The sequence below is a fragment of the Rhinolophus sinicus genome, linkage group LG06 (assembly GCF_036562045.2).
Source record: "Rhinolophus sinicus isolate RSC01 linkage group LG06, ASM3656204v1, whole genome shotgun sequence".
Taxonomy (NCBI): Eukaryota; Metazoa; Chordata; class Mammalia; order Chiroptera; family Rhinolophidae; genus Rhinolophus; species Rhinolophus sinicus.
Genome location: NC_133756.1, coordinates 109,602,194 through 109,627,642, shown reverse-complemented (window position 1 = coordinate 109,627,642; position 25,449 = coordinate 109,602,194). Strand labels below are relative to the sequence as shown.

At 39.1% G+C, this 25,449-nt stretch overlaps 1 protein-coding gene and 1 long non-coding RNA gene across 3 annotated transcripts in view; one reads left to right on the top strand and one right to left on the bottom strand.

Annotated features, from left to right (window-relative positions):
- The window catches only part of CCDC83 (coiled-coil domain containing 83), a 43,608-nt gene extending 31,550 nt beyond the window's left edge, over window positions 1-12,058 (top strand). The window contains exons 8-11 of the mRNA XM_019739561.2: window positions 4,312-4,433; window positions 8,059-8,138; window positions 8,663-8,865; window positions 11,632-12,058. Of these exons, the coding sequence (XP_019595120.2) occupies window positions 4,312-4,433; window positions 8,059-8,138; window positions 8,663-8,865; window positions 11,632-11,793 (567 nt within the window). The 3' untranslated portion in view covers window positions 11,794-12,058. The remainder of the gene's footprint in view (window positions 1-4,311; window positions 4,434-8,058; window positions 8,139-8,662; window positions 8,866-11,631) is intronic.
- LOC141572209 (uncharacterized) overlaps window positions 1-25,449 on the bottom strand; it is a 78,713-nt gene extending 53,264 nt beyond the window's left edge. For both annotated transcript variants that reach the window (XR_012497452.1, XR_012497453.1), the window contains exon 1: window positions 25,138-25,449. This is a non-coding gene — a long non-coding RNA (uncharacterized LOC141572209). The remainder of the gene's footprint in view (window positions 1-25,137) is intronic.

Sequence of the window (25,449 nt, the reverse complement as noted above, 5' to 3'; positions counted from 1 at the left end):
GATGACACGATCTCCCTTGAATCAATTCAGTCTTTTAAATTTTCTTTCCTCCCCCTGCTCTTCTATAAGATGGATCCTTGATGTACAGGGAGGTGCGACTTACATGCCCTCTTGTGGGGAGTGTTAGTAAAAAGGGCTCAGATCTATGGGGTTTCCTTTAAACCCTTGCTCCCTCTGCCTTTCTACTACGGAGGAAGTGCTTTGGTCTAAATCCTACCTTGGTGACTTTAAAATGGATGGCTCTGGCCTTTGGGACATTGTGTTGCAGCCAACACCAAACCCACAGTTACGGCCATTTGCCAGTGGTCAAGATGTCCCTGCCCGCTGCCATCTCTACATCCCATCCCAGCTTAGTCCTCAGGTTCTCTTCACACCTCCTTCTGGAGATGATACAGGAGCCAATGGACTCGGCTGTCCACCTGTCTCCCTATCAGGGCTGTAACATTGCTCTTTCTGGATGTGGTCATGTGAGGACTTCTAGACATTCTTTATAATGAGGCACTGCCCTGTTTTTCTGGCATTACACGTACAAGTTCCTCTGCCCTTACCTCCTTACCCTTATCTGCCTGGAAAACGTCAACTCTTCCTTTAGGCACTGACTTTGATTATCAATTTCTTTGAGGATCGTTTTGTAACTGCCCCAGGAAGTCTTAAGTGATTTTTCCCCAGTGCTCTCTTGTTTCATTGTAACTCATATTAAAATATGTTGAAATTGTCTGTTTATGCATCTGTCTCTTCACTTTTCAACTATATATATCCATAAAACCTAATAAATTATCTATGCTCATTAGTTATTGAATGAAAGAATGTCCATAATTATTGATATATTTATTGGACGGATGAATCAAATATATGCCTTAGATCTTGGGTAAAGATGTGAGAACATGTTATTGGATGAAACAGGCAGGTAATCTTTGGTGTAGATGTTAGAGAGTGGTACAAAGGTGCAAATGTTACAAATGTGCAAAACTCATTACAGTCCTTGGAAATTCCTTTTACATCCAGACAAGTAGCCACTGAATTTATGCTTAAGTGCTATCTGTGAAAGAAAACTCACTATCTTTTGGGAGAATTCATTTCAACTACATACAACTCTTGTTAGCTAGTTACTTGTATGTGATTCTCAAAAGTATATCTTCAGCATTAATTGGTGTGTGTCCTTAGCTCTGGGCTTATATTTTTAATTGCCTGCCAGATATTGGGACACTTGGATATCCCAAAGGCACTCATATTCAACATACCTAAAGCAGAACTCATTGAGTTTCTCCTTTAATTTTCTTTCTGCATTTTTTTTAACCATCTGCTAAGACACTTAAGGTAAAAATGTCACTGTCACCTTCTCTTCTTCCCTTTACCTTGCCCCCTATTTGACCAAATAGAGTTGGTAAGTCTAGAAAACAGAGAATTTAAATTTTAATATGCTTTCTATGATATTAACAATTATCTTTAAACTGCCTTTATAAAGTCATGGTAATTAGGAGTCCATACTATTTCCAAAAGCTAATCAAATGAATCCCCAATTTAAAAAAATAAGTGTAAATTTAAAAAACTCAAGGTGAGCTCAATAGTTAAAGAATATTAGGGAGGAATTTAGTCCTTATACTTTTATTAAATCAGCAGTATGTTCCTAATGATAATAATTTCACAGTTCAAATCTTATATTTTGTAAGATGTCGTACATACTAGGTTTAGAAAAAATGACTATAAAAACGTATATTTGACTGATAAGAAGGGCTGTTTTGGTGCCTTGATCCTTCCTACCAAAGCCACAAATTACATTTTGTTTTGTACTTCTCATAAATCAGTGGAAATAAAAGACAGAAAAATGTCAAGTTTAATTGAATCCTGAGCAAAAAGAGCTTAGTAATAAAGGACAAATCATTTTAAGAAAATTCAATAAATTTAATTTCTCTTTATTCCAATAAATATTAATTTTAGCATTATTAAATTTACTCACAAAGTTAATTAAAACCATTTCTGGCTATAAGTACTATCACAAGAATTGAAAATTGCCTGGAAATAGAACAATGTATGTCGATTAATTTCTTTGAGGGAGATTTAGAATGAGTAACCAGGGATATTTAATAATGGAACTCCTGAAAATATTTCTCCATTTAGCTCTCTCTCAACAATAACCAAAAACTTAGGTCTCTGGGAAGGATCTGAGACATCCTGTTGCCTGACTTTCATTACCTGGTTTTATTTAGCATGCTTATTAGGAAAATGAAGAAAATTGAAATTTCCAAATGACTTAGACTAACTTAACAAATGGAAAGAGAAAAACTAGACAAAAGGATTCAAAGAGGTTAGCAATCAGAGTTTCGAGTGTGAGGAGACATAAAGCCATCTTGGATCTTGCAGAGGAAAATTTCAAGGGCATATACCTTATTCAGGATCCTAGGTCCCTGACTAAATTATTAACTATTAAGTTTTAACTAAATTATCTTTCCCAATTTCTTAAGTACATTTCTCAGGTGTTTTGGGAGGAGCAGTGTCGGGGAGGGAGAAATGGTCTGCTACTTCCTCTTTTTCAATTTCTTACCCCAGAGATCTAAAGGTATTTATATGGCCATAAAAAGAAATTAGTTTCATTTCCCTAACATTTCAAAAGGCTGGGAGGGAGATAGCCATTGATGAGAACCTTACTTAGAACTCTAAAGGGGTAGGTGATGTCACAAGATATCCTTAGCTTGAAAGGTTGGACTTATCTCCCCGAAAGGGCCCTCATTCCCAGCTTTGGAAACAGATCAAGAACTGTGTGTGCTCCTCCCAAGCATGCCAACCCCTTAGGTCAAACATTTCCAAATGTTCTATTAATTCCTTCTGTTTACAACCTCTAACTATGATTTCTTTCTCATCATTGGACATTTGAAAATTATAAACTTTTCCTTAAGACATTCAAGCTTGTAATCAAACTAATGATCTCTCGACACAGGTGATCCTAAAGCACCAATCCCTAGCTTTGTAATTTACTATTATGGACTTAAATGGTTTTGCTAAATTGATTAAAGCAGGTGGATAATTTATTCTCTTCTTTCTCACTCCAATCCACCAGCAATATTTGCGCCTTTTCTATGACACTGGTATCGTTTTATCATATATTGTTTGTATATTTGTTGACTGAATTGTAAACTCTTTTGAGAGGAGCCATGCCTAATTCTTTTGTGTCCTTCCACATCTAGCACAGAACCGTGCCCTTAGTAAGAATTCAATCATTTAATAAATGACTTATATGATAGAGATATGCATGTGGTAATATGCTGAATGCATCCAGATTCTACAATACAATAATTAAATCTCAATTACAAATCAAAAATATTAGTCTTGTCTTTCTAAGTCCTCATCTCAGTTATTCTCTTGGCAACTCCTGACGAGATACTGAATCTAAACCCCTGTGCCATTCTTATCTCATCTATTTCCTCGAGACACATTACTTTTCCCAGTTTATCATTCTGTTTTTCTCACTAGCCTATCACTTTCTATTTTACACTCTTACTTCTGTTGTTCTGACCTCTCCCCATAAGCCCCTCTCATTCCAGCACCGGCATAGCTCATGCTGTTTTGGGAGGGAGAGGGGTGAGTTAGGGATTCTATCTAGTAACATTCTTCTATTTATTCTTCCCAGTATCAAGCCTTCTTTAGACAGGTGTTATCAAAATACACTTTTTGAAGACTGACGAGAACTGTATCCATGGAACCAGCAAATTTTATTCATATTTGAGTTAGCCATATTTCTTCAGTAAATGTTAATTAAACCTGCTATGTCTATCAATGACCTTTCATCACCTCTAAAACAAAAACCAGACTCTTCAGCATTGTTTGTCTCTTCCCTAATTGTCCAATTCCTCTCCTACTTCTCCCCACTCCCACTTTGTATCTACCCACACCAAAATAATTGTGCTGTCCACATCGTTCCTTCTGCCTAGAATGTACGGTACTCTCTTGTTAATCTTATGTAGATCCTCGTTTAGCTATTAATATACCATACTGATAAATTAGTCTTATTTTCTTATTTATCTCTGCCTCTAGCTCATATATAAGTCCAGTGATGTTTTTGAAGGGTAGAAAAGGACAGCTCCTGCCATTCAGTAAAAACTGCCTTACCATGCAAACAAGTTCTGCAAATGACCTAGAAAAGAATTATACTCATTCCTTTTTAGAAAAGAAGGATAAAGCAAACCCAGAGCTAAATAATACAGAACAGATCTTCCCTTCAGGCGAAAGCATGTTTAAGAGTTGAATTTCTTACAGAAGACTAAATAGAACTAAGTCAGTAAGCACCAACCACTCATTTGCTTTTCCTAAGAACAGATTGCAAATCAAAGGAAGGAAGTTGAAATATTGGAAAAAGTCGTTCATGAATTGGAAGAAGAAAATTTGGTGCTCATTGATCAATTATTCAACTGTAAACTTGTGGATCTCAACATACCCAGGTGAAATTTATTAACATATCTAAAAAGTATTTTGTAAATATTTGTATCTGTAAAGTTATTTTTTTAAGATAATTTAATTCTTTAATGCTTCAGCCAGATTGCAATAGTTGAAAAGAAAGGAACTCACAAAATGGCCATGGTGAAGGTATAAGATTATTATAATTGACCATTGGTACAGTGCAAATTTTGACTTGCTTTTTCTAGCAATGCACTGCAGTCATGATAGCAAACATTTAACATGAATGTCACAACTGCTGACCTTCAGAAGCCTTCAGGGCAGCAGGGAATATGGACATTAAATTAAATGCATAACAGTGCAGAGGAAAGTGTATGATGTATAGAGTTAGCACAAAAACGGGCGTGATCAACTTTGTGGTACCTTCCTGGAAGTACTCTGAGCTTCTGGGTACCTTGTGGACTATAGAATTGTTTCCTTTGATAGTTAATAAAAGGCTCAAAGTACTTTCTAGGCAGAGGAAATAGCCTGGCATTCCAAGTCACATCTATTCCTGTACAAAAAAACAAAAAACAAATGTGTGTACACGGCTTTGTATTTGAGGTTATCTCTTTTTCTTTCCTGACAAAGAAGTCTTTATATACCAATCCTGATGGAAAATCAGGGCCCTGGAGTATGGCAGAATTTAAAACTCAAAGTGGCTTTCATAATTTGAATAAGTAGTCAGAAACAATCTAAAGAGCAGCATGTTCAGGGAAAGAGGGGAAATAAATCACACCAGTGTAGGATATACATGTACAAGACAGGAGAGGCATTAAAGCAGAGAAGTTCAACATGGTGGAAGGGCCAGGAAAAAATTCCCACACAAGTAGTTCCTGTTGCTTGTGGGCCATGGAAAAACACTATTTGAGATACAATAAAGTATTTGTTGCTTATAAACTTCCTAACGTGTTCCAAGAAGGGTGGATACAGATAAGTTGTGGGGTTTTTTGTTTGTTTGTTTGTTTGTGTGTTTTTTGATGTGTTAAGTGATAGGTGTCAGGATACAAGAGTGGAGAAATTGGGAGATAGCACAATGGCTGCATAGCTTGAAAGCTGGGTGGGGCAAGATGGAGAAAGTGGCCAACTTTCTCCCTTCCACAATATATGTGCTGCTGCGAGAGGTAAAAACCATTGGTGATGATGTATGGGTTAAGCTGAATGAATTGGTTGATTGATGGACTCCTGTATATGCAGACTCTTAAGCTGATACCCTTGAGGGCCCCTAGAAGGTGGGGGCCTTCCCTGTCCGCCCAGTAGGCAATGCTCTCTTTTGTGAGCCCGCCTTCCTATGATCAGGTCCCCAGCTCCACACTCCTGCCCGCCTCTAATTCTTGCCATCTGCTGTTACTGCTGCTTTCTTTGTAACCATATCTAATCTCTGCCAGCTGTTGCTGGGGTTGTGGCTTCTAACCACCGCTCTACCTGCTCTCCACTGTACTCCTTTCCTTTTTTCTGAGTGAGCCAAACCTTAGAAAAGAGCTACTCTGTAAACCACCAACCCCGTTTCCTGCTTTGATCAGCTCAGTTTGCGGTATCTGATTTGGTGCTGACAAGAAAGTGAAGTGCTAATTGCAACAAAGGGAATTCTTTCATTGGCCAGAGAGAAGTCGACAAGGGTGGGGAGGGAGATGAGAAACTTTCAATGGGGATTTTCATTAAGTTGTTTGCTGTATCATGTGCACTTTAACCCTATCCGCTGTCTTCCCCACAAAAATCTTCAGTAAAATCCACCTTGTTCAATTCATCAGTGCTCTGTGGGTTGATTTTCTTTGGTGAGAGACAGGAGTGCTTAGTCTCGTTTCAGAGTTGGAAGAAAGAAAATCAAAATCTGTCCAAGGAAAAAGAAATAGCATGGGCCACATTTATAAGAGCTGGATTATGTGCCCCAGCATATGCTTCCACGGCACCCTGAACTTTTCCTTTGTAACCAGCATTTATCACGTGGGTGATTAGTTATTTAATGCCTGTTTCCTTGCTAGATTATAAACTCCTTGAGGCAACTGTTTAGGACATTTTAGAAAGATCTACGTAAAGAAACAGAGAAAAGTGCAAACCCTCAATTACCGGTTACACTTCTTATCCAGAAGGATAACTTCAAATATATTCAGGAGCTTTTACTGTACCCACTTTCAAGTCAAACAAATAGAATACATATTATATATGTATTTTATAGTAACTACCCTTTCCACCTCTTCATTGAGAATTCAGTCCTGTATAACACTAGCAGGGTGGTAAGCAGGGTGAATTGGCCCAAGTGGACATACGAAACGTCCTATTTTCTTACTTGGATGAAGAATGGGGTATTCTAGCTAATAGAGTTACTACATTTCCCATCCCAGCTCCCCCTACATTTTCCCTTCACGACGCACACAGAACATCGTAGTATTAGTTTGATACATTAAATGAGGTGAATTCCAGCCAGAGGTGATTGCTCAGGAGCTCCAGTGCCACAGGACTGAGGCTAAGTGGGCTAATACCAACAAATCTCTCTAACACTAACTTCATATAATAGCATTCTTTAAAATATTTTCTGTATCGTTAAATATCAAGTGCAGCTGCCCTGTGGCGGGATGAAAGTGACAATAAACTAATGATTAAGAGAGAAGGAAGATTTTTGAAGGTCACGGCATTTAATAAGATCTTAATTATTCAAAATGATCAAACCACGAGAGAATTCTATGCCCTCAGACATGTCTGCCTGCAGACCAGAGCTATCTGTGAAATTAACCCTCACAAAGTAAAGTCTTAAGAAGGTTTTATAGATATAAATGTTGTATGTAGTTACATTATTTGCTGGAGCCTTAAGCATTTTGAATAACACTTTATTCGTGTTCTTTAAATAACCGACAGTGTGTAAACCAGGGCGTGCCCTTTGGTTTCTGAGCTGCTAAACATGAGAAGTTGTTTGCTTATCTACAAGGTTCCAGTGGCTTCAAGCTGTCTTCGGGCAAACCTAATGGAAATGCCATGCGAACCTTTCAAATCGTATTTTCTTATTGAAAATTCTCTGAGACTATGAAAAGGGGAGCAGAATTAAATACACGTGCAGAGAGCTGCAACAGCAGACAGAGCTCAGCAGGCATGTAGTGAAGGCCAGAACCTAGATGTCATCTTGGATTCCTACTGCTTGCTGTCTTTCTTTCTCTCTTTATTTTAAAATCACCCCATTCACACTATCATTTCTCCCCTGGATAACTACAACAGCGACCTAACTGATGTCATGCTCACTCTCATTTCTGGGACTTCACGTGTGTTATTCCCTTATCATGGAATACCCTTCCTTCACCCCAAACTGTCCCCTGGCAAACAGCCCCTAGTTCTTCAAGACTCAGCTCAGGTTTCTTCTCCTCCTGGAAACCATCCTTTACCTCCTAAGGTTAAATCAGGTGCTACTTCTCTCTGCCCACAGCACTTCTCACACTATGCTAATTACCCATCATATAAAACGATCACCCTAAAATACTGTACACCTGTCTGCCAACCCACTGGGCCTTATGCTCCTCAAGAGTAGAAAATATGTCTCCTTTCCACCCATGTCTCCAGCACCTAGCAGAGAGATGGACACTACTGGGCAGGTGGCACAGTATCTGTTGACTGACAAACTGCTTTTCTTATTTGTTCTTTTAGGAGACTCTATCTTACCCAAGCTGCTGGACTGGACATGCCACCTGAAGAAACACCTTTGGAGATGCCAGAAACATATATAGGTATTATTTTATTGTAATGGTGATGGTTTTTTAAAAACAAAACTTTTTTTAAACAAACACTAATTATAGGAGGCATGTCATATCCAAGAGCTATTCAGGGAATAGGTCCATGCCAGGTCCTCCATATTCCTTTTCTTCCTGCAGCGCTCGTCCTAACCCAACGCCTTTGTCTGGTCTGATTTTCAAATCAAAGTAACTATGTTTCACAGAGAATTAAAATAGATAACTGGTGGAGAGGGATGGAGTGTTTTCTACATTGGCATGGTGTGTTTTCCAATTTAGCCAACCAACAAAAAATCCAGCCCATTCAAAAGTTCCCATGCGATGACTGTGACGTCTCAGCCAACAGAAGGACATAGAACTTAGAGTTTCTGAAAATGGGGCTCACGCTAACACATTTCTAATTCTCACATTCATCTCCCCCAAGAGATTCTCAAAGATCTTTCAAATTAAAAATGTGACAAAGTATATATTTTTATCTGTCCAAAATATACACATAAATAATTTATTTTCATTCATCCCAGAAGAGTCAAAACCGCATCCCATGGAAGTAAAAAGTAGAGACGCGATGAGCTCATCAGTTGAGATCGGTACTTTACCTCTTAGTCATGAGGACGGCATCAGACCTGGCCAGCGTCTGACGATAGACACAAAACAGAGCTCAAGTACAGAGTTTGGGGTCTCTGATATGAAGTACTTACTCTACGAGGATGAGAGGGATTTCAAGGTAAGACTCATGAGAAAACAACTTTGACTACTAAGATAATGCTATTTTATTAATTAATGGAGGAAATTAACCTAAATTATGGATATTGAAAAATTCTATGTGCAATTATTAGTAAAATTTGCCCACCATTCACATCTCTCATTGGATACTATTTTCACTCTTACTTCTGCCCAGTTTGCTACCTATATTCATTTACAGACCTCCATTACTAGTATGCATGTCAGTTATCTAATGCTGCGTAACAAATCACCCCGAGACTTAGTGCCTTATAACAATAATCACTTATTTTCTTTCAGGGCTTCTGTTGGTTAAGAATTCAGGAAAGGCTCATTGAACAGTTCTCACTGGGACTCTCAGGCAGTTGCAGGCGTATATTGGTTGGGGCTGCAGTCATCTGAAGACTTGATGGGGGCAGGAGTATTCACTTCCCAGACGGTTCACTCACATGGCTGGCAGGTTGATGCTGTCTAATCTGGGGCTTCGATTCCTCTGCACATGGCCTCTCTATAAGGCACTTTGATTGTCCCTTTATTATGGTGTCTGACTTCTCCAAGAGCAAGCAAGTAATCCCTGATACCACGATGACAGCTGCAATGTTTGGTGTGACTTAGCCTTGAAAATCATACACCATCCCTTCCATCATAATCTATTGGTTGATATTGTTACAAAGTGCCACCCAAGGGGAGGGAATGTAGCTTGTATATCTTGAAAGGGTAACGTCAGCATCACATTGTAAGAAAACCATGTGGGGCAGGATATATATTAGCATGGCCATCTTTGGAAAGTACAAACTGCCACATCCATATACCTGGGATATCAAGCCTTTTCATTTTAAAACCTTTTCGGTACATTCCGATTACTCTCACATCTACCCCCTGCTATTTTCCTTCTTGATACTACCAACAACTTTAAAAGTTCTTTTAGAAATTAAAGTTGTAGGCAAAAGAGTGATATAAGAAAGCAAAAGAAACTGAATAAATCAACAAAAATCGTTTTAACTAACTACAGTTCAGTCCTGTCACCATCAAGTGACAATTTAAAGACTGAAATTCTAGTCTCTATAGCCTTCAAACCACCCCCATGGGTATCTTGGAATCATGACACCTGGTATGTTATGATGACCTCAGGCTAGTGGACAACTATCTACAAAATTCCAAAATTGCATACCATTTGGTTGAGTGAAAGACCTCCTTACTTACCATGGAAATTTTTGGTGTGGTGAAAATGGCATTGTGTATGTTATAGACTGAATTATGTCACATCGTACCTCTCTCCCATTCATATGTTGAAGCCCTAACACACAACGTAACTGTATCTAGAGACAGGGTCTTTAGGAGGTGATTAAGATTAAACATAGTCATAAAGATGGGGCTCTCATCCGATACGACTGTGGCCTCATAAGAATAGGCTCTACCTTGTGGGGACACAGTGAGAGGGCAGCCATTTGCAAGCCAGGAAGAGAGCTCTCACCAGGACCCAATCATGCTGGCACCACGATCTTGGACTTTCCAGCTTCCAGAACTGTGAGAAATAAATCTCTATTGTTTATGCCACTCAGTCCACAGTATTTTGTTATGACAGCTTGAGTAGACTAATACAGTGCATTAGGATTCTGAAATATGTGGTAGATGTCCATCAATTTGCTTTTCTCCTACCTTACATTCATTGTAGCTCTATAATTATGTATTTTTAGAAGTTTTTAAAATAGTTATATACAATTTTGAGTAATAAAATGTTGCCTTCTTTTTTTATTCTTTGATATTCCTAAGTTCTAACAAATATTTATTGAGAATCCCACAACATTCCAGGTACTTGTTAGATGCTTGGGAATTTAAGGAGAACAGCAGGAATTGAAGTCTCAAAGATGACTATATGGCAGGCCCTAGCTTCAAACAGCTTACATGGTAATAGAAGACAGATGAGCAAATCATTAATTACTGTACAAGAGGAACAAACTATCTATATCTGTCTCCCTGACAGGTCTGTGAGCTTATCATTGCACCCCAGCACTTGGTACACAGCCTGGCATATAGTGGGTACTCAGGAAAGGCTTATTAAAATGCTGAAGGAATTCAAAAGAAAGAGTTATGGCTTGAGGAGGCTTCCAAGAGGGAAGGCACGTTAGGTAGGGCCTGAGCTATGTCAACCCAGTGTGAGGTTCGCTGTGGGATTTCATAGAAGTTAGACTTCTAATTCTGGTCGTTGATACCTTGAACATAATTTGGCAGAATGTGGTAAGTGTTATCTATACAGTAGCCAAAGGTCCTGTGAAAAGCGCAAAATTCTAAAGAATTTGTTTTAATATTAGAGCATTTAAAATCAGAGTGATGTTTGCAGATCTTTCCCTTTGTTCATGAATAATACAGAAACTCTGCTGTGGTTATGTCCTGGCCAACTGAGGACTAAATATATATATATAATATATCCAACACTTTCTTTTACCAATGAGAGAGTTTGCAGAGGCTATACCGCCCCCCCCCAATTCTAGCTGGTGCCCCTGCTGAACCCCCCTAAAGACAAGCCTGCTAGCCTTGCTGCCTTTTCTTTGGGAGATTTTGTCTACCTACCACACCCCACTAGGCATATAAGTTTACTGAGTGGCTTTTTATTTTCAGTAGCTCTCATATTTCATATATTATACAGCATTCAGGCAACTAGGAGGGCAATGTCATATCAAGGCCAAGTATAATAAAGAAAGCCTGATCTGTTGAAGGTGGTAACTTGCTGAATAACCTTCCTATTCTCTTCTGTGTCTGTTCACCATAGGATTATGTAAACTTGGGCCCCCTGGAAGTGAAGCTGATGCGTGTGGAGAGCAGGAAAATGCCCATTCATTTTCAAGAGATGGGAACTCCAGTCAAATTCTATGATGATGTTAGCAGCCCAGAAAGCCACATCACATATAAAATGATGAAGTCTTTTTTTTAGGACCGAAAGCTGCAAAGTAAAACAACAACTCTTCCTTATAAATTTTCTTTGGGAACTGAAATATATCAGTTGCCCATTTTATTTACACTTTGGTCCATTTTTTTTAACCTGTTGTTATTTCTAAAAATCAAAATTATATTTAAAACCAAAGTTCAAACACTTAGTTCTCCATTTACCTGCATGGTATGAGTGACAAGAATGGAACTACACTTAATTTGTCCATATTTAAGTAATCAGAAGCATGACAGTGGGTCCAATATGTTCTCTGAGGTTCCTAACCACTTAAAAATTCAGTGATTAATCTATGATTCCAACATGAAATCGTTCAATTAGGAATTTTTCTGAGAAAAATGTAGAGGTTTGCATAGCACTGACTACACATCTTTCCCTCTGAGGGTGCTGAGTGGTAGACAGCCATTCTGCAATTCAAGCCCACTCTTCTTTAACCTGACACTATTTATAATGAACATAAAACATTTTAGAAACAAATAAATTTGAGGGTAGTAATTTGTTGTATCAAAATATTCCACCAATAGGGAGATCCCTTTCCCTTCAGCTATATCAAGCCTAAACTGCAGGGTCCCTATCCAAGGCCATTGTCATGTCCCTTTTATGAGTACCACAAACCAAGGAAACTGTGAGTGTGCCTGAATTTGACATCAGCATTCCATTTAAAAGCAAAACCTACTTATAAAGCCGTCTACCTTTAAAATATAAGGCCACAGATAGATTGAAAATAAATACACCACGCAAACATTAACCAGAAGGATGTTGGTATGACTTAACTATTAGACAAAGTAGACTTTAAGGTAAGAATTTTTAAGAAAAATAAAGAGAAAATGAAGAGAGACATTTCCAAATAATGAACAGATCAATCTATCAGGATGATATAACAATCTTAAATTTAAGTGCGCCTATTAAGAATGATTTCGAATACATAAAGCAAATTTACCTAACTATGAAACAGTATGGCAAACCTTATGTTGTGTATATTTTACCACAATAAAGAAAAAAGACATAGACAAATTCACAGACTTGAAGCTCTTACCACACCTCTCTCAATAACTTGTAGACCAATAAGATTTTTAAAATCATTAAGAATATAGAAAGTTGAACTATAGAATACACATTCTTTTCAAATGCACATGAACCATTTACAAAAATAGACCATATGCTGGGCCATAAAGCAAATCACAACAAATACTCAAAAAATTGAAATATATAGAACACAGTTCTATGACGAGAGTAGGAAAACAATCCAAACAATTTGAAAGCAAGCAATACCCTTCTAAAAAATCCATGGTGAAACAAGAAGTTACAAGGAAATAATATTTTGAATTGAAAAATAAAATATGACATGTCAAAATTTGTGGGATCCAGTGAAAGCGGTGTTTAAAGGAAAATTTATAACTAAGTTCGTGCATTAAAAAAGGCTGAAAATTCAATCTAAGCTTTTATCTCAAAAATCTAGAAAACACAGCAAAAATTAACCTAAAGAAAGGAGAAGAAAGGAAATAATGAGCAAAAATCAATTAAAAAGAAAGATGACCTATAAAAGAGAAAATCAACAAAGCCAAAGGTGATTCCCTGAAGGATTAATTAAAATTAATAACCCTCAGTAAGACTAACCAAAAAAAAAAAAAGGAGAAAACAAATGGAAAAGAAAACATCACTACAGCTTTTACAGACATTATTAAAAAGATAAGAGGTAATCAGGGAAAAAAAAAACTCTCAACGTGGCAATTTAGATGAAATGGAAACATTCCTTGAAAAACATTTCTGGAGTGGCCGGATGGCTCAGTTGGTTAGAGCACGAGCTCTGAACAACAAGGTTGCCGGTTCAATTACCCCATGGGATGGTGGGCTGCGCCCCCTGCAACTAAAGATTGAAAACGGCAACTGGACTTGGAGCTGAGCTGCGCCCTCCACAACTAGATTGAAAGACAACGACTTGGAGCTGATGGGCCCTGGAGAAACACACTGTTCCCTAATATTCCCCAATAAAATTTATTTTTTTAAATTTCTGAAAAAAGGAAATAAAAATTCTGAATAGTCCTAGATCTGTTTTAAAAATCAAATCTGTATTTTAAATTTTTCCCACAAGGAAAATTTCAAACCCAGATGGCTCATCTCACTGGTGAATTTTTCCAAGTATTTCAAGCAGATATAATACCAAACATATACAAACTCTTTCAGAGAATCAAGAAAAAAAAACACTTTCAAATCATTCCATGAGGTCAATAAAACCCTAATACTAAAACCTGGCAGGTCATTCCAAGAAAAGAAAATTACAGGCCAATATCTCTCATGAATATAGATGCAAAATCCTCCATAAAATATTAGCTTATTGAATCCAGTGTGTGTGTGTGTGTGTATACACATGAATGAAGAATGCAAGTTTGGTTTAATGTTCAAAAATCAAAGTGGAAACATGAACAAGATCAGTGGATTCTATATCAATATAAATATGCTGGTTGTGATATTGTACTATCATTTTGAAATATGCTAGTATTGAGGGAAACTGGGAAAAAGTACCTGTGATCTATTTTTTATACAACTCCATGTGAACACAATTACATCAAAATAAAAAAATCAAGGGTATAATGAACACAACATAGGAGGTAACTCATATCATCATGTCAGTAGATGCAGCATTTGATAAAATTCAGTAGTGTTATAAAAATTCTTAATATTATTTATGATAAAGCTCCTAGCAAATAAGGAATACCTTTAAAACCCTATAGCTAACATTGCACTTACTAGTGAAATATTAAACATTTTTCCATTGAGGTCAGGAGCAAGACACGTATATTCACTATCACACTTCTATTCAACAGCACTGCACAGGACTAGAAGTTCTAGCCAGTTCAATAAAGGCAAGAAAAAGAAAAGAATAGAGATTAGAAATGACAAAGTAAACTGTCTCACTTATAAATGCCAAGGTTCTATATATAGATAATCCAAAGTAATCTACAAACAACTAAAATTTATAAGTAAATTTAGCAAAGTCAAAGGGTATAAGGTCAGTAAATATCTTTTGTATTTCTTTACGCTAGCAACAAACAATTGGGGGAAATTAAAATAATATTTATAGGGGTGGCCAGTTGACTCAGTGGTTAGAGCACAGTGCTCATGGAACTGGGGTTGCCGGTTTGATACCCATGTGGGCCAGTGAGGGGGTGGCGGCTTCAGCTTGGAGCTGAGCTGCTGGTGGGCAGCCGGTTGGCTCAGTGGTTAAAGTACAGTGCTTATGGCACCAAGGTCAGCGGTTCAATTCCCACCTGGACCAGTGAGCTGTGCCCCCCACAACTACATTGAAAACAATGACTTGACATGGGGCTGATGGTCTTGGAAAAACACACTGTTCCCCAATTTCCCCAATAAAACAATTTTTAAAAAATTTATAATAGCATCAAAAACATCAAAATCAAAGAATGCATCAAATGAATATGAGCAAGACATATATGCTGAAGACTTCAAAACATTATTTAAGAAATTAATGAAGACTTAAATAAATAGAATAAACAGATACATCATCATCATGCATTGGAAGATTCAAAATAATTAAGATATCAGTCCTTTCCAAATTGATCTATAGACACAGTGCAATTCTAAACAAATTTCCAGCAGTGTTGTTTTCATAGAAATTAATGTTATTGCTAACATTATTATGGAAATTTATAACCTAGGCAAAAGACTTATGATAGCCGAGAAAATCGTGAAGAAAAACAGCAAAATTGGAGGACTTCACACTACCAAATTGCAGGATTTAAAGCAACATTTCAATTATTAAGATGGTGATGTACTCTCAACAACAAGGTTGCCGGTTCAATTCCCGCATGGGATGGTGGGCTGCGCCCCCTGCAACTAAAGATTGAAAACGGCGACTGGACTTGGAGCTGAGCTGCGTCCTCTACAACTAGATTGAAGGACAACAACTTGGAGCTGATGGGCCCTGGAGAAACACACTGTTCCCCAATATTCCCCAATAAAATTAAAAAAAAAAAAAAAAAAAAAGATGGTGCTGTATTGGTCCAAGGATAAAGAAAATGTCCAGTTCAACAGAATAGAGTCCAGAAACAAATCCACACAAATTCGGTCACTTGATTTCTGAAAAAGATGCACTATAATTCAGGAGGGGGGAAGGGAAAATGGTCTTTTTAATAAAAAATGATGCTGAGGCAACAATATACCTGCACGAGAGAAAAATGAACCTTGACACCTATATCATATCTCATATAAAAATCAATTCAGAGTGGGTCAGAGACCTAAATATGGAAGGTAAAATGATAAGGCTTATAGTAGGAAATATAAGAATATGTTTATGTCGCCCTTTGCACACCCAATAGATCCTCAAAGTCTATGCTTGAAATTAAAAATTACATTTGGTACATGAGTAATGTGGATTTGACAGTATTCCACACAGCCCCTTGGGCCTGTCACTCCCTATGTCAGCCACCTCCCAGAAAAAGAAAAAAAAAAGACATAAAAACCACTAACCATAAAAAGATTGATAAACTGGATTTTATTAAAATTAAGATCTCTTTTCATTGAACTACACCATTAAGAGAGTTAAAAGGCAAGCGGTATATTGGGAGACTAGATTTCCTATATATGTATTTAACAAACAAAATAACATACTCAAAATACATAAAGAACTTTTACAAATCAGTAGGAAAAAAGACAATGTATTTGGGGGGAAAATGGGCAAAAGGCTTGAATAGGCACTTCACAAAGGATTATATCTAAATGACTAGTAAGTACAAAAAGGAGATCAACATTATTACTCATCAGGGGAAAGCAAATTACAACTACTAGGTATCAGTATACACCCAATAGAATGGCTAAAATTAAAAAGTTGAAAATAGTAAATATTGACAAGGATACAGAGCTACCTGAACTCTCATATAATTGCTGGTGGGAGTATAAATTGGCACAAACACTTTGGAATGTGTTTGGCAGTATTTATTAAAGATGAATGTGTGTGTGTGTGTGAGTGAGAGAGAGACAGAGAGAGAGAATCAGCAATTCCACTCCTGACTCTATATGGAACAGAAATGAGTGTTTATGTTTACCAAGTGACATGGGTAAGAATTTCCTAGCAGCTTTACTAATAATAGCCAAAAACTTGAAACAACCCAAATGACTATCAATAGAATATGTAAATAAATTGTGCCATATTCACACAATGGAATACTATACAGCAATAGAAAAGAATAAAGTACTGCCACATGTAGCTATATAGATCTTATAATATTGAGCGAAAAAAGGCAAATACGAAAGAACTTATATAGTATGATTCCATTTATACAACATTCAAAAACAGGACAAGCATACTAATCTTGATGATAGAAGTCAGAACTGTGGTTACCTCTGTGGTGAAGAATGACTAACATGGTACATAAAGGAATTTTCTTGTAATCTTTGTCAACAAAAGGTAACCACCACCACTCTCATGCCAGTAGAAATCCCCAATCCAGGGTGCTATAAAGGGAGAAAATTTATTCAGGTAAATAGTTTGCAAACCACCTCCAGTGAAAAACAAAAAGTGAGCTCTAAGGAGACAAAAGGTGGCAGGATTTCACACAAAAAGTTCCCTGGTTCCTAATTAGTCCATCTTTATGCAAATGACGAATCCAAATCTGCACAGTCTGATTGGTCCCAATACCACTGTCCTGATTGGTCTGTTTCTCAAATTCTGATTGGTTGTTATGGAGCCTCTCTGACTGGTCAGTAGAGATGTGCAGTTCCAATTGGACAAGATGGGTCTCAGTCCTATTTGTCAAAAGAGATGCCAGGAGTCACACAGTAGGAACACAGTGCAAAAGGCTGACAGCTCAGCCTGTAGTTTTTCCCTGAAAAGCAGCATGTGTGAGAGGCCTCTGTCAGCAACAGCTGCTAGACTCGAATTACAAATTTGTTCCCAGTTAACCCCAAGGAGTCCTTCTTGGAAGATATGTTCCTTTTCAAGGTCGACATCTTGATCTGAGTGGCAGTTAACTTGGATGAGTTCACTTTGTAAACATTCATCAAGCAAGACACTTCAGATTTGTGTACTTGACTGATATAGTTTACACTTTGAAAGTTTCCCAAAAAATTGTCCCCCAAATACCAATATCCCAATCCATTCCACAAAGTGATGGAGTGGAAATTCCATGCTTATGTCTTACAGTGCGAACAGCAGCAAGAGTGTTTCCTGACAGGGAGGTCAACAGAAATATTAATGTTCTTGGAAAAGTTAATAACAATATGAATGAATTTGCCAACTTTCTTTTTAAGAAAGATAAGCTTTTTATACGTAGATTTATCTTTACTTTTCACAGATAGGGAAAAAAAACTTACTGACTTTCCACTGGGACAAGTCATAGAGCTTCCAGTAACAAACAAATAAAGGCTATGTGACAGCCCACTGGTTTCAGTAGGTCAGCAAAAATTGACATTGTTTTTCTCTCATACTTGGAAAGTTCAGACCATGAGATTGTTAAAACAAGCCAGGCATAACATGGTAAGATTCCAGCATTAATTTGTTAGTCGTGGCAGTTTTTCCGTCACAATGTGAATTTGAATCAGAAGAAAATATCAAATGACTAAAAGTCTTGTTAGCTGCCAAGAAGATGTCAGAGCTGAAAAGGCATCCTTTGGAAAAGGAAGGGGAAGAATGTTCTTTCCTTCTGCTAATATCATTTCTTGTGTTTAGAATTTGCTGAATAGCAGTATCTCTAAAACAAATATGCAGGGTTTTCTTAACCCCAATTCTAAACAGCTTAGAGTGGTAGCTTTGTGAGCTAAATTACAAAGCAAGTCTCAATAAAGTGTTGTACCACTGTGGACTTCCTACCAGTGTCACTGATTCAATGGAGCATTTATCAAACCAGTCCTTCCACCAGGCACTATGTGTAAGGCATTAGGAAGGCAAAATAAAATTGTCCCTTTCCTCAAGTTGCTCAGGGCCCAGTAAGAGCCTGATGGCTCAGGGAGGCCTCTCCGAGCTGGTGCAACCTGCTGTCCCTCTTCCACACAAACTGCAGAGAAGGAAGCAAGGAAATCAGGAGAAGACAGGACAAGATATTCTAGGTGAGGTGGGCGGTTGTGTCTCACTTGCAATATCCTGTTTTTAGTGCCTTTAATAATTGGTTTGGAAAACAAATTTATGATATGATGAGTTTAGGGGGATTTTATGTAGGTTTCAGTTCTCAGAGTAACCAAGCACATGAGTTTTATATGTTGTTATTCAAGATTTTGGAGGGTAGAGACTGGGTGTCAGCAGTTTTATCCTCAGGCTGGGAAATTGCTTATTTTTGCCCTGGAATTAGACAGGGTTGAAGAAATTCACGAGGTGTGGAGACAGGATATAGAGTATAGGAAAACACCTTCTGTGGAATCGGGCTGGCTGCCTCGAGTCTTGCAGTCACTCAACCTCTTTCAAGCCTGGTTTCCTTATCTATATTACATGGACCTAATTCCCATATTGCAGGGTTATTTTAAGGATTAGAGAGTGCATATCACCTGCATATAGTAGACGTGTAATATGGGGCCGTTTAAATGATGCCTGACATTTAACAGTAATCCCAGGAAGTCAGGCCCAAGATGTGTGGTTGTCTTTGCGGTACGTCATGTGAAGGTTCATAGAGGGTGCCTGTGTCCTAACTAGCATATGCTGTGAGGCGTCAACTGGTCTCTGGTGACAGCTGGACCCTGCACGCTTGTGTCAAGGAGCTGGCTCCATCCTGGGGTGGCTGGGGAGAGGGACTCAGCCACCACCTTGTGTGAGGGCTCCAAGAGGTCATACCCTGGACCTGCTGATCTACTCCGACTGTAGGGACGAGTGAAAACCCAGTTCCAAAATTCTTGTAAGTGTTGGGGGAGGGAGGGCCCGCAGCTCTGTGGGTCAGTGGTAACATTTTTGTTTCTTTTTGAGTCCTACAGTCAGACACTAGAGCGATTCAGGGAACAGAGAGGCCCTGGGGATTTTTGTGGCAATAAAGAACTGTTTGTTAAAGGCCTGCTTTATCCTCACTTGTTTTACTAGATCTCAACACAACAGTTCTCTGTATTTTTCTTGGAATAAAACTGGCTTTTGCCCTAGACTCAAGGAAATGTGCCCTCCAGCCGTGGAGGCTTTCTAAATATTAGTGACTTTAACCTGATTAAGAATTTCCATTTCCCATTCCTGTGACTTGATGAGGATCAAGTTCCCAGAAAGGCTGTTTTTTTGTGTGCGTGTTTTTTTTTTTGACCATGACTCTTTAGGTTGGTTATGTTTTAGGTCATTCTGTTCTTATGATCTGAGTAAATGCTAAAAAACTTCGAGGTACTTTTAAAAGATTCTTCACACAGAATGTTTTCAGATTTCCAGCGGAGCGAATGAGTTTGAATGGGACTGCGGAGTCCGATAGACTCAGATTCTCAGTTAAAGGTTTTGTCAGCACTTCCTTCAAGTCCTGTGCTCAACTCACTGACCTCTTGCCTTCTTGGGTTAGGGCCATCTTTTTGTACAGTCTCAGCTATAAAAATATGCTAGGCCTTGCAACATTTTCCTCCTAAGAGGAATGAAAATGAACTGTGCTGGATTTCCCTCTCTCTGACTAACTGAGGCCAGCAAGGCATTTTTACCTTAAAGCTCTCAGATACAAGTCAGAGGGATGATGGGCTCCCGCCTCACTGGAGGTTCTGGTGCAAGTGTGCAATTAACTTCAGATCTTTGAGGTTCTTTGTTAAATTTCATTTTCTCCTAGCCACTTAAAAAGTGTCTTTTGTGACTTTTGTGCTATTTGTGTAAAAATGTCAATGTGGGATACAGCTGGGCCTAAAATCTGGTGAGAAGGTAGACATTTTCAACATGTCTTGTAACATTTACTGAGCACTAACAGTTTGGACTTGCCTTTTGTTCATTTTTTAAGCTTTTGGTATTTTTCTTTTTTTGTATTTCATTTCTTTGAAACATTATAATTCTAAAACTATAAATGATCATTCTTTTTTAGGCTATGTCAGACCTCAACTTACCATGTGTGACATGGTAAGTTTTTGAAGTCATTGATCAGAAAAGGTGTCAAGAAATTAGCGATTCTTTTAATAAAAATGATACAAGTATGAGAACGGCTGCTAGTTTTCCTTCAAATCTCTTCTCCCCCTTCTTCTGTAATAATGCGTTCATTTAGCTGAGTACATGGTCACTCAAACTAAAGACTATTTCCTGGCTTCCCTTGCAACCACGTGTCAAAGTCCTGGCCAGTGGGTTGTAAGCAGAAGCTGTGTACAACACCTGCGTCTTCTCTCACCTTCTCTCCTTCTCTTTCCCTTCCCCATCCTGCTGCCTGGTATGTGGTTCTCCTGCTCAGCCACAATGCAGTGAGATCAGGGGAACCGCTGGAGGGACGTGGAACAGCAAGACACCAAACCACTAAAAGTGGACACATAGCAACCTTGTGGGCAAAGCCACTATGCCAGCTCAGACTGTGATGTGAGAGAAAATCAAGTTCCGTCTGGTTTGCACCGTTTCTAGTGTGACTTTTCTGTGATACACAGCTAATAAAGCTAATCCTAATAGACTAACATGAATGATTACGTCACGAGAAGTCAATGTTTTCAATAGTAAAATGTAGTCTCTAAGACCCTACATAACGCCTGGTAAGGATTGATTCTCGATTAAAAAGAAAAAAAAAGGGGGGGAGGAAGGGCTCAAACTACTTCAGAAAATTTCTGCTTTATTTGGGGACATCGAAAACCTCTGTCCTTAGATGTGTGGGGTTGGCTGTCTTTAAAAAAGTGTTCTGTCACATCAAAGTATAGTATGACTGAAGCTGCCTCAGGACCAAGGACTCCTGCTCGTACAAAGATTGTGGAGTCAGGGGTTCTTGACTTTGGAAACAGCTCATGGGACGTCCACCAGCACGGGGCTGACGTCACTATGCAAACAGCAGACTGGACAATTCCCCAGACTGATACTTCAAAAGGCTCTTAAGTAATACTAACAGCAGCATACGCCTAAATGTTCTTATTATATGTACTTGACATATATTAACTTAGTTGATCCTTCTTATACTCCTATGAGGTGGGGTCTATACTTCTCTACATTTTACAGACAAAGAAACAGGCAGAGGGAAATTTAGTAATTTTCCAAAAGTTCCCAGCTAGTGAAGGGGCAGTGGCAGGATTTGAACACAGGTGTTTTGCCTCCAGAATCCAGGCTCTGCACCACAAGCTATTCTGCATCCCATTAAAAATAATAGTAATTATATACTGAACCTTTATTATGAACTAGGCTGTTCTAAATGCCTCCATTTATTAATTCATTAAATACAACAGCCCCATGAGGTAAGCACTATTATCCCATTTTATAGATGAAGAAACTGAGGCACTGGGAGAGTAACTTTCCCAAATTAAGTGTTTAAACCAACAGCATCTCTGCAGAGTCCCCACTATTACCGCTATGCTGCACCGTCTCTTCAAGCAGCAGGTGCTCTGTCAATGATGCAGATGCTTTCAGAAAGGAAAGTGAATGCTCTTCAGAAGACAGAATTTTCTGCAAATTGTCCTCTGTAGATGCCCGGATTCCAGGCTGCCCTTTGCCTTTCTTCCATTTACTACCCCATCTCATCTCCAGTCCTAACCGCTCAGCATTTTCCTTCCTCCCACTGATTTTGCAGTCTATATCACTGCATCTTTTTTCAAGCTTCTTTAACTCCTTCTACTCTAATTAATGCCATTAGCACATTCTTTCCTCTTCTTGACTTTATTGAGATATAATTGACAAATAAAATTTAAAGACATTTAAAGTGTGCAATGGGATGCTATAGTATACATTGTGAAAGGGTTACACTCGAGTTAATTAGCACATCCATCACATCACATGTTTACCTAATTTTGCCGGGGGTGGGGTGGGGTGGTGGTGGTGGTGGTGGTGGGGGAGAACATTTAAGTTCTACTCTCTGCAAATTTCAATTCTACAATACAGTTGACTCTTGATCATATCCAAGATTAGGGTATCAACCCCCACACCGTCAAAAATCCACATGTAACTTACGTCGGCCCTTCGCATATGCAGTTTCCCAACCACAGATCAAAAATACAGGACAGTGTTATCAACTGTAGTTACCATGCTTTACACTAGAGACTTAACCGCTGCTCCTTTTTGTGCTACAGCCTGTGGGTCTCGTGAACGGAAGCCTCCTTGGCTTTCACAGCTATGAGTTTGGGAGGCCCATCCCTAGGATGGGACTCTTAAACATTGTGTTGATAAATGTGGGGTCCAAATCCTTCACTGCTCAGGGAAGAGCTGGAATTAGGAGCTCCTTCCTGATTGTATGGTGCTGTGCTTGGGGCGGGGTTCTGGTGAGAGTGTGTCTCAGCCTTTCCTACCTGTTTCCAATGTGGGTATTTTCTCACTTACCCAATATGTAGGAGTCAGTTTGTTTCTGGATTTCTTTCAAAGGTAGTTGCTCTGTGTGTAGCTGTATATTCAGTGCGTCTGTGTGAGGAGGGGAGTTCAGGGCCTTCTGCGTCACCATCTTAGTCAACCTCCAGGACATTCTCTTTCTACTGATTGTCTCTCTCATTGGCAGCCCCTCCAGCTAAACCTCCCAGGACCTGTTTTCCTCATGCTGGAGGGCTGGTACAATAGTCTCCGGACGGGTGTGCCTGTTTCTTCTTTTGTCTCTTTATAGTCCATTCGCAACATAGCAGCCACAACGATCCTTTTACCAACAAAAGTTTTTAAAGAATCCTCTGCTTAACAGTGGTGGCCCAGCTCAGAATGAAATCCAAACCTCCACATGACCTGAAAAGCCTTGGCCCATTGCCACCTCTCTGACCTGAGCTACCACCAAGCCTCCCTGATACTGTTGTTGCTTCTCAGAGATGCTAAGCACAATCCCATTAGGCTCTGTGGTCTTTCCTCTGCCAGTGCATGTGGTAAAGGGAGCCAGTCTCCACATCTTACCTTCTTGCTTTCTCACTTCATTCAAGACTCTGTTCAAAAGTCACCTCATCAGTGGTCTTCCTTGAGGCCCTCTACAAAATAGCAGCAGATTCTGATCACGTCCCTCTATCCCGCCACTCTTTTTCTCAGAGCACTCATCACTCGTCATAAAATACCTGCTCATTTCCTATCCTTACAAGAAAATAAGCTCCATGAAAGCAAAACCTTATGTTTTGTTTATTGATTCTTGCACCTAAAACTCCTGGCTCATAGAAGGCACGTGATATGTTGAGGGGATGAACAAAGAAGTGACTTTACTTTCCTCTTATAGAAAACTCTTCCGTGGCCTATATGCCCCTGGCTTATTGTCCTTCACCTCTTTTAGTTCACAGCCAACCTTCTTAATACCACTACACTCTTCCCACATTCCTTAATTCCATCTGGCTTCTGCCCCTGCCAATCACTGCCTGGGTATAGCGAGGGCTAAGGTTTAAGCTCCTAACTGCTGGAGCCAACGGCCAGGTTTGAGTCTTTATTTCATTTGTGTTGACCATTCCCTACTTCAACTGTGTCCTTGACGTCTCTTTCCAGATTATTCTCCAGCTCTGACTGTGTTTTCCTGGTCTCCATTAATCCTTGACTACACTTTAATAATGAAGATATTCTCCAAGATTCAACATGGACCTTTTTCTTACTCTACACAAATGTTCCTTTGGTAATCTCATTCACTGTGTCAGATAGTCTTCTACATGAAGTACTTTCTACAGTTTGAATTAAGTTCTTTAGATTTCCAGAAGTGGAATTACATGGCAAAGAATAAAAACATTTCTATGACTTTCTGAAACGGCTGCCCAACTCACAATCGGAGTTACTAACGTTCCCTCCCAGGGGTGATAGGAATCGAACAGGTAAAATAGGTAACGGGGCAGAGAACTCTGGAGTTCTATTAAGAGGCAGTGAAGAAAAAAAGTTAGCTAGAACATTAGTTTCAGGAACAGAGGTAAGAGATAGGTTGGAATTGTTGTAGGCCTTGAATACTTGAGCGGGATCCCAGTGGTTAGAGTGCAGGACTGAAGGGCAGGAGCTAGAGTCAGCCAGACACAGGCGTCCCACAGTCAGCCAGACACAGGAATCCCACAGTCAGCCAGACACAGGAGTCCCACAGTCAGCCAGACACAGGAATCCCAGAGTCAGCCAGGCATAGGAATCCCCCATGTGATGGGTCACACTCACACTTCTCAGGACGCTACATTTGCGGGAAGGGGAGGAGGGATTACCAAGTGTGGAAACTGTAAAACATGTATGCTAAGACTTGGAATCAAGAAAACATGCCTGAGAAGCTGCAGAATAATGTGAAACTAAAAATGCCTTGTGGGTCCTCTGGCTTCCCGTAACACAGGACAAGGCATCTGGGGAGTTTCACTTACCTCCTAAATCTCAGGACAATAAAGCTCACGTTGATGAAAGGAAGGCACTCGTCTCTATTGAGTGACTGGTAAAGAATCTTGTCTCCTAAGCACCTGGGACCAGTATTCCTTCAATCTTCAGTGAAGACTCCCTCTTTCCACCTCATCTCCAGCAGACCAACCCTCCCCCGAAGGAGGAAATGTCGCTGGGCTATCATCCAAAAAACCCTAACGTTTCTCATTTCCTAAAGTATGTTTCGAGCTATGCTTGTTTACAGGAACTGAAAAGGATTCCCAACAGCAAAGACCAACGTGCCAAGTGCAAAAATCAAG